Source organism: Oryza glaberrima, chromosome 8 (genome assembly GCF_000147395.1).
Source record: "Oryza glaberrima chromosome 8, OglaRS2, whole genome shotgun sequence".
In the NCBI taxonomy this organism is placed as follows: domain Eukaryota; kingdom Viridiplantae; phylum Streptophyta; class Magnoliopsida; order Poales; family Poaceae; genus Oryza; species Oryza glaberrima.
Genome location: NC_068333.1, coordinates 17,648,782 through 17,658,977, shown reverse-complemented (window position 1 = coordinate 17,658,977; position 10,196 = coordinate 17,648,782). Strand labels below are relative to the sequence as shown.

Sequence of the window (10,196 nt, the reverse complement as noted above, 5' to 3'; positions counted from 1 at the left end):
CGCCGCCGCCTCGACCGCGACCTTCGCCACCGCCACCGCCTCAGCCGCCTCGGCAGCCGCCTTAGCCACCGCCGCTGCCTCGGCCTCCTCCATCGCCGCCGCCTCGAGCACCGCCTTCAGCACCGCCACCGCCTCGGCCACCTCCTTCGCCGCCGCCTCCGTCGCCGCCGCCTCGAGCGCCGCCTTCGCCATCACCTCGTTCGCCACCGCCAGCGCCTCGGCCACCTTCTTCATCGCCGCCTCGAACGCGGCCTTCGCTACCTCCATCGCCTCGGCCACCGCCTTACCCACCGCCACCGCCTCGGCCGCCGCATCGGTCGCGGCATTCACCGCCGCTATCGCCTCGACCGCCTGCCGCGCCGCCTCCTTCGCCACGGCCTCAGCCACCTCCTTCGCCTCCGCCGCCGCCATGCCGGCCATGCGGAACCCTAGGCCCTAGGGTCTAGAAGCTTCGGAGTGCGGTGGAGAGGAGAGTGGGTGTGGGTGGGTGGGAGAGAGCGTGACAAGAAAGAAGGCGAGGAGGGAGTGCGAGGCTTTTGAGCCGGATGGAGGTGGAGCCGTGTAGTGCGGTGCGTGACGGTGTCGGGTTCCACGGGATCGGAGGCGCGTGTGTCCGAACCCGGTCGAGGTGGGAGTTCCACTGATCTTCTACGTGGACGACGGGACGGTGCACCCGATAGTTGTACTTGTTCACAATAGGAAATACTCCTACTGGATTAGTACTAAAGAAGTTAAAAAAAATATTGACTGTTCAAAAAATATTTAAGAATTTGGTGAGTTTATCTATTCTCAGTTAAAAATGTTTAAAATAATTTGACTTCTTGAGTCCGAACCAATGGCAGCCTATGTCGTCTATGAAATCGTGAAGTGAGTGTGGTTAGATTTCTTGTGGTAAAAACCGCCACCCGAATTTAAGTCATATATTTTATATAGATGTTCGTATTTATGGTTATTTTATTCTTTTAGTGCCCGTCAGCAGTGAGACGTTCATGATGACTTCGTCAATCTCAAGGTATGTCGATTCAATCTTTCGAAGATACTCATATAGGTAAGGTATATGTGCATCCGTTCATAGGAGCGAGTGTACAAGTGTTGTGAAAGTTTACGTTTGTACTGTATTTCTCAACAGATTTCATCAATGAAATCAGTTGAGAGAATATAGCATGATATTAATATGAATGAGTTGGCCAAGCCTCTTCAAAATTTAGACACCGGGCAAATCACCTATAGCTATACTGTGAAAATACTATTGTTAATCCAGGCAATACCATATAAATTTTAATACTTTCTCCATCTCAAAACAAATTTATTTTTCACCCATCCCACACATATCAATACAAAATAAAAAAAAGACCCTTCACTTTATCAAATCTCAATACACTCACTCCCTATTTTATTTACTTCCAATGCACTTGTCCCCCTACTTTATCTACTTCTAATACATTTGTCCCTTATTTTTATAAACTCTAATGCAACTTTTTTAAATAAACGGCACCAGATGGTGCGAGTTTCATGTTGATATTACAGAAAAAAAATACAAAATTACAACTCTTGAAGACTAAAATCAGAAAAAAATAGAAAAAAAAGACAATCACCAAATGCTTTGGTGATAGATGATAAACCGATATTTATGGGATTAACCTCTCTTTTACATAAGTTTTCAACAAGGTTATTTCCCGATAATGAGATGTGGTAGATATGCATTCTTTGGTGATGGACCTTAATCATGACAAGGATGAAATTCATGGAGATAAAGCGATATGTATCACTTCTTATCTCCTACTTTTTGATATGTTCATATATATGATTTCCATGTTATTGTTATATAAGTGTGAGACTAATGTTTACTTGAGTCTTATCTTATTTAGTCTCCTTTACATTGAGAACATGGAGATCATGAAGGTATGTGTTTGTTTGTTTATCTTCATCATTACTATATATGCCTTCTCTATGTGTATAGAATAAACCCCCATTGGTTCTTCTTTACTTATGCATACACTTGTCTCTCTTGTATATTTCTTTGTATGCATATACTTAGGGGGAGCAAATCCTATACATTTATTGTGCATGTTTTAGATTCATGTTGTTCACCTATTATATATATCGGATCTTTGCACTTGAGCTTGCATACGAGTATATGACACTTATGATGTTAATGAATACTCAACAAACATATCCATATCTTTCATATGCAACCGGTTGGTCACCAAGTGGAGGATGCCAACCGATTTGTTGGGACTAATGTTTTCCTTTGAGCCGTGCAAAGGAATAGATCTAATTGCGATGAGGCTAATGAATGACACCATGGGTTAATGGTCACCAAGCCAAGGACATCGTCATGTTGGCAAGAATGAAGTTAAGCTTGTAATGAGAATAAAGTCTTGACATAGGATGGCAAAGACCTTGGCATAAACATGGTTCAACCGAATGGTCACAAGTGTTGATGTTAGCTCAAGCATTGACCCCAAGTTGGATGGCGCAAGGCAAAGGTATAGTGGAGCTAAGAATGTTTTCTTAGTCTTTTTCTCGGTCTTGGTGTTTGGTGTAGACCGGATTTACTAGATAGGTGCCGTACTATCAAGAGGGGTCTATGAAGCGAGCATGCGGATGATCCTGTGCCATATTAGTTCATATGCATATAGGTGCATTTTGTGGGCTTGTCTAGCCAAGTGTGGTGAGTTTTATCAAGTCTCAAACAAAGAGAGAAGTGGGCACATCCTATAGGTTTGGGTAGCCTCATGTGGTTATGTCCGGTGGAGTATCCTTTGGAGTGTGAGCCATTTCTCCCTGAGAAAAGTTGTGTTTCTTGGATGGATTGTTCATGGGTTGGATAGCCCTTTGAATAAGTTTTCCATAGAGTCCAAGAACGCCAAATTCTGAGATCCGAGACAAGAGATATCGTCGTTTTACTAACGGTTGGTTGTGCTGAAAAGTGACCTGCGGTCTGACCGTGGGCCTTAGGTCGGTCTAACTAGGGCTGTTAGCTGGTCTGACCGGCGTGGTAAGGCCGGTCTGATCGGCCCTACTGGTCTGTTGCACTGGTCTGGTTTTTGGTGGCGATACAGAGCCGCCAGAGCCGCAACCGGTCAGACCGAGCCGATGGCGGTCTGACCGAGCCGTGGACGGTCTGACCGACCACTACACTGCGGTCAGACCGGCCAGGTTGAGTGGGCTCAATGATTGCCCTGTAACGGTCTAGCCGTTACAAAGTAGTCCGGTCTGACCGGCCACTCTATGGCGGTCTGACCGGCAAAGCACAAAGTTGGGGATTTCGACTCCAACGGCTAGTTTTGGTGGTTGGGGTATATATACCCACTCCCCAGCAGCAAGGGTAAGGTTTTGGCACTCCATTGCATTATCTTGAACCCTTGCAAGAGCTCTCACACCCTTGTGCACTTAGTTTATCTAGTGAGGTGTTAGAGAGTGAGTTAAGCCAATCCAAGTGTATTGCTTCATTGTTATAGCTAGTGTGGCATTTGATCATCCTCGGCAAGCATCCTAGACTTGTTACTCTTGGAGGTTGCTGCCTCCTAGACGGCTTGTGGAGGTGTTGCCTGGTGACCTCTCCGAGGAGATTGTGGAGGGGGCCTGGCGCCGGTTGTGAGTGGTTTGGAGTTCACCACCTTCGAAGTGAAGGAAGAACTACCCTAGTGATTGAGGCTTGGGTAGTCCTCTTCGTGGGCCGGCTCCCACCTTGCCCACCCCTTGATGAAGGGGGCGTGCGGTGGCTTCGTGGTTGAGCGGTGGAGTTGGGCTCGCCTCAACGGGGATTAGGAAACCGGCGAGTTTCCGAACCTCGGTGAAAAATCCCTCGTCTCTTGTCCCATTTATTTGTTGCATTTACATTTGAGCAAGTTTACATAGTAGAGCTTATTTGTGCTATTATCACCCTAGGCTTGCAAACCTTAACATAGGCTAGCTTCTTTGTGCACTTACTTGAGACTAGTTTATTTATGTTTTGAATTGTGCAAAACCGTTTTGATTTACGCTTACGCATACAAAACCCGGTTTTAGCCAAAAGTTTTGAAACCGCCTATTCACCCCCCTCTAGTCGGCCTCCTTGATCCTACATGGGCCCCCATGGAGAAGGGTTTGCCAAGGAAGAGGGCGAGAGAGAAGAAGATCCACTCGTCCCTTGTGCGAACCCGATGACGACTTCTAAGAGTTTGGGCAAAGACCACACCAATTGAAGACGATAAAGGGCATAAACAATATCTCCTTAAAAACGACGGTGAAAGCGCCGCTGTCGTCCGTCCAATTCATGTGGAGGTTCCCGCTAGGAAAAGAGAGGGGGACGTGTCAACAATGCCCCCAAGAAAGATCACGACACCCAAAGGCATTGTCATTGCCGACTCAGAGTTGGAGGAAACCTCTAGACTAAGGCTTTCGCCTTTGCCCCCCTCCACCCCCTAAAAACGCCGTAGCCCCCATTGCCTCCCACCAACCGATCTCTGCCAACACACGAACTCCATCCCACCGGTGCCCCTCTGCTAGGTAGCCCTCGCCTACCTCAAGATGCCACGGGGGGCCTTTTGCTCTTGTTAGTGTTGTGTCGACGCCCTTTTGGTCAGTATCTCCACAGCACGCCGACTAGCCTTCGCACGCCTCCTCACCGTAGCACCACCACCACCAAGCTGTTGCACCAACCACCCCTATAAGGGAGGGGCGTCGATGTTCAGTTACAGTTATTGTTGCTGGCCATCATCAATAACTCCATTGCACGCCGATCGCCCTCCGTGCGCCTCCTCGTCGTGGCGCCAACAAGGCCAAGCAATCGTACCAACACCCCTCTGTCGGAGGGGCATCGATGTTTAGCTATCATCGCTTGCACACAACGGAGAAGGGGAGGATGGGGGAGGGAGGGGGGCTAGGAGGCGCCAGATCCAGCCACCCACCCTCCCCTCCGATGGCACGAAATGCGTTGTTGACGCGCTAGACTTCGCCACCGCCACCACCACCACCGTTGATGGCTAGGAGGTGCCATGGACTCTACCATGGCTCATCTCCGTCTCTACCACGAGCGCTAGGAAAATGCCGTTGGGAGGAGAAAAGGTGCCCCGCCGCCACGTCATTGTGACCACACGGAAACTAGCAGCCTACTTAGGCAGGGGGCAGGACTTGGGCAAAGCAAGGCGCGAAGCGTTAGCGGCCGCCTGAGCTGCCTCTCGAAGGCGACGCGGGGTCCCCTTGTCAACAAAAATGAAAAAAAAATAAACTTATTTTAAGATGAAGGGAGAAGACTTTTATTAAGAACCTAGCAGCCTCTCAGTCTCAGGATTCGCCAATAGAACCGGTTGAGCTAATATATTCCTCTAATATTGTCACACACGAGAACACCATATAACATCAAGCACTCATGATAATATCCTCTTGCTCACTTTATTTGAAGATAAAAAGGTGGATAGTTTTTAGTCCAACCAACAGATCAGCACTAATCCTGGAAAACAGGGGAACTGGTATGGAGCAGTATATAAGATCACCACATGTCCCATACTGCTACTTGACACAGCACATCGTGTAATTTGGGACATTTGTTTTTTTTAGATAATGATTTGGGACATTTGTTAGGTCTAATTAGTTCAGTATAAGGCTGTAACCATACATCCAACACTGCAAGCAACCATTATCATGCATAGCAAATCAGAACATCCCAAGAAAACGCTGACAGCTGCAGCATGAATCATACCAAGCTACACAGTAAATTCAAACACACCGCAACATTTAGCTCCAGTACCAGAACATGATGTACGTACTTTGCAACATAATTGTCCGCTGGATTTGCAAAACCAATCTATCCAAAAAAAAAAACGTGAGCATTATACACAGCTAGCCATATCCTACAACGACCCTAGCACAGTTCAGTAATTAACTTGTGAGTTGCAGCCTCGAATATTTGAGATAGTTCAAAACATGTTTCAGTATGCTGTAGTCCAATAGCCATTTCCCTAAGAATCCCCAGTTTAAAAAAGATCATGTTCCTTATACCTGCAAATTCCAAAAGACAACGTTGTCAGTGGTGCATCATTACTTAAACATGAACTGTATCTATGGGGGAAAAAGATCCTACAAGAGTCCTAGCAACACATTCACCTGACTGGTACACAATATTTCAACATAAAACAGCAATATCACAAGAACAAAGTATGTTATGCATAATCTACATCACACATCATTTAGCAGCAGAAGGAAACATGAAAAATCATACTCGCACAAAAAATAGGCCACAAATATTTACACAGCAAACAATCAGCATCATATTGAATGTGTGGTAATTAAGCTAGTATTATTAGTGTAGTTGACCATGAAAACAATTAAACAATCTAGTTGAAACTGATCACTACATATATTAATGTGGCTAATTGTACGGTATTCACCTAGCTACATATACAATTAAACATACCCCCACTTCAATAAGAAGGAAAAAACATGTGCCTCAAATAAAAGAGGTCCTTGAATCGTGGATTAACTCTTTAAACAATTGGGTACGGTATTTTAGCGTAGTGAATGATAAGACTCATGACTCAAGCCTTATGGATCAATCCAAATTAAAATGATTGGAAATAGGAAAAGACACAACACAGTTATTCAATTCACGGGTCAAAACAATTGAAATTAATCTAGCTTTATCATGAGAATGCAAAAGTTCACTACAGCTGGCAAACTTCACGATAATCAGCTATGGAAGAAAACATTTTCATAAGAGAAGGACACTAGGGCAGGCAGATGAAACACCCAGGTAGCACTTACATCTAGCACAAGGTATAGCTAGCTTTGATCTCATCTAGCATGAACCAAGCATTCAATTGGAAATTTGGAAGCGCTAAACTGCTAATAGAGTTCCACTATAACCATGATTGCTGGTGACGAATATGGAGTAGTTAAAGATCGACTAAGAATATATGTATATGAACCAGCTGTGAAAAAAAAGCATTACTAATTGCCATAGTAACCAGTCAATTCTTTTCAAGTGAGAACCACATACATGACATAAGTAAACCCAAACAAATGCCATTAATATTCCAGGCAACACACAAAGTTGCAATCTGCAATAACTAAATGCACTTTTGATAATAAATGAAGCACGTAGAGTACTAAATAAAGAAGTCCATGCACACTAGACAAGATTAACACACGATCATCCAACATGGCAACATGTACAAACAGCATATGGTTATAGTTATACCTTTGAGGGTGTACCATGCATGGCACCGACACGAAGAAGCTGGCAACCTTCTTCCTGGCGAGCCTCCTCAGCCTGAGCACGGCGTAAGGAATAATGAGGCAGCAATGACCAACAGCCAGCGACAGGTAGCCGATGTTCTTGAAGAACCAAGCAAGGCACCGCCGCTGCACCTGGCACTGGCGCTGGCAGTCCACGAGGATGAGATCGCCGACCACTGGGAGCAGCTCGCCCACGACGATGAGCACGGCACAGCACACGTAGATGAAGGCGACGACGAACATGAGTACTGCATCGGAACCACGCAGGCGGAGGCGCTCCGGTCTCGGACTCGGAGTCGGAGCCGGTAGTGCGAGGGTAACCAGCGGCTGCTGCAGGTCGCCGGGATCAGGAACGACGTTGCGTGCAGCTGCACCCGCAGCCTACCACCACGTAGTGTACGAGAGTAAAAAAATCAATCAGATTACGCGTAGATCTAGCCAGAACACGGGGGGAATCGAAGCAACAGGGGGTAAATCCGCCGGCTGATTGCTAGCTTAACACAACTAGATTAGTACCTCGCGGATCTGCGCGTCGGCCTCCGCTTCGGCCTTGGCCTCCCGGCGCGCGGCCACGGCGTTGAGGATGAGCAGGACGACGGCGGCGGGAGCGGCGAGCTCGATCGTGGCGTCGCACCTGGCGTCGGCCCAGACGGAGACGCCCGCCGCCTTCACCGCGAGGCAGTGGTTGACGGCGCTGGCGATCCTGAGGGCGCAGGCCAGCCACAGCGCGCCGAGCGCCGCCGCTACGCTGACGGCCCCGGAGACAAGCAGCCCACGCCGGATCGCGGCCTCCGCCGCCGCCGCCGCCGCCATGCGTACCCTAACCCTCGGGGTCTGGAAGCTTCGGCGGAGTGGGTGGGTGGAGGCGTGGAGTGGAGTGGAGCTGAGCAAAGTGAGAAGGGTGGGTGGGTGGGTGGGTGCGAGCGTGAGAGGAAGGCGAGGAGGCGCGGCCGTACGGATCGTGCCCGTGTACCCGTGTACTCCCTCCGTCAATGCAGACCGTGGGTCGTGTGTCAACGTTTGACTGTTCGTCTTATATGAAATTTTTTTATAATTAGTATTTTCATTATTGTTAGGTGATAAAACATGATTAATACTTTATGCGTGGCTTATCTTTTAAATTTTTTAAATAAGACGGATGGTCAAACGTTGGACATGGAAATTAGAGTTTGTCTTTTTTTAGGACACGAAAATTAGGGTTTGTTTTTTTTAGGACGGAGAGAGTAGTGCGGTGTGTGGTCATGTCGGGTTCGACGGGAATCCCGTCGTGCGCCGTACGTGCCCGAAGGCTCGAACCACCCGGAATGAGCCGGCCCGCACCACGAGGCTTCTGAGCTGGAGAGGCCTGGACTCTTGGAGGTTGGAGCGTCGTGTGCTGTGTGGTGGTGTGGCCGCCTTGTCGGGTTCGCGGGGATGGGGAGGCCGCGCCCGAACCCGGTTGACGTAGGGGAAGAGCTGCTATGCTATGCGCGCTCGACGGCTGTACAAATAGTACAAAAGGGCGTCAAAATAACACGCGCACATTCACGCATATGAACACGCATGCACATCCTACCTATGAAACTCTCCAAAAGATTAAACCGACATATTCTGATATTAACGAAGTTAGCACGAACGTCTCGCTGTTGATGGGTCGCACAATACGCACAATCTACACCTAGCACATCTTTGAAAGAATCGGCCGATATATCACCTCTCCGGAAGAATCGGACGATATACCTTGAGATTAACTAAATCAACACGAACACCTCGTTGTCGATGGGTACGTCGCCTAGTACTAAAAAAATAGCCTGAAATCAGCAAGAACACCTCGTTGTCGATGAGTCGTACATCGCCTACCACCGAAAAAAAATAATTAGCCGTAAATGCGAGCACCTATATCAAATATAGGAATTGAAATCGGATGGGTTGGTTTAACCACAGGAAATCTAACCAGTAGAATCATGTTCACTTCGCTATAAACGGAGGTTTCATATGTGCTGGTACTTCGATTTCAAATGGAATGGAGATAAAATTTACTAGTACAGAGTTTGATGGCATGGATTAATATAACATGAAAAGAATTTAAAGAATATTTGACTAGATTTGTGTGGTTAGTCCAGGTCAGCAACGAAAAACTTGATCGGTTAGTGTTCATGGTTTTGATCGGGCAAGACAATGCAGCACGATATTTATAAATGCAGGAAATGTTGATTTCCTGTTGCAAGCAACAAGCAACACAATCCCATTCAGCAATCAGCATTCACATCACATGTATATGTAATCTTTGTTCAATTAATCAAACAGCGCTGCTATACGTACGATGGTTGTACGATCAAACGGATCCCTCCTTCACTGCTGATCCCATATCCATAGCCCAAGCTCCTGACGTCCTGACCTGCTATCTTGTTGGCTTGCTTGCACACCCAACCAAAGCAATCTTCTTTTTAATCATATCTTAAGCAATCTCAATCTTCTTCCTAATATCTTACTGTGTATAGTAATTGTACTTAGCACTAAACATTGAATTTATCATGTGGCAGGTTAAGCAAATTACGCATACAAATATGTTCCTTGCACCTTGGACAGTGATAATGTCAACCATAGTTTCAGATTAAATTAAAAATAATGGCATATGTTTTGCAATGGAAAATTTCAGATTAAATCCATAATAATAAAGAAAGCATTTCATGGCCATGAACATTGCCCAGGAACAAAAAAGAAAGAGAGAGAGAGAGATTAATGTACCAGAAAAGATGATTGTGAAGCTAAAGGAAATCAAGTAAATAAGATGGCATACCTTTGTCTTCGATGGCGCATGCTATTGGATTAGTTTCAGACTTGCAGATTAGATCAGAACATGAAAGATGGAATAGGGAATGTCATGTTTAGGGTTTAGAGTAGTGAACGTAAAGTTAGAGGTGAATTGGGCTTTAGGGCACATAAGCATGCTTGGACTGCCGCTTACGCGTGCGTCATGCACTCATGTTAGGTTC

The 10,196-nt window shown here is 46.6% G+C and overlaps 1 protein-coding gene across 1 annotated transcript; it reads right to left on the bottom strand.

The window, feature by feature from the left end:
• Positions 1 to 5,669: 5,669 nt before the first annotated feature.
• Positions 5,670 to 8,085, bottom strand: LOC127782807 (uncharacterized). The gene is made up of 3 exons (XM_052310074.1): positions 7,738 to 8,085; positions 7,184 to 7,602; positions 5,670 to 5,985 (listed from the first exon to the last, which is right to left on the bottom strand). Exons 1-3 carry the CDS (start codon positions 8,032 to 8,034, stop codon positions 5,961 to 5,963), a joined length of 741 nt encoding a protein of 246 aa, XP_052166034.1. The 5' UTR covers positions 8,035 to 8,085; the 3' UTR covers positions 5,670 to 5,960.
• Between the last annotated feature and the right edge of the window lie 2,111 nt (positions 8,086 to 10,196).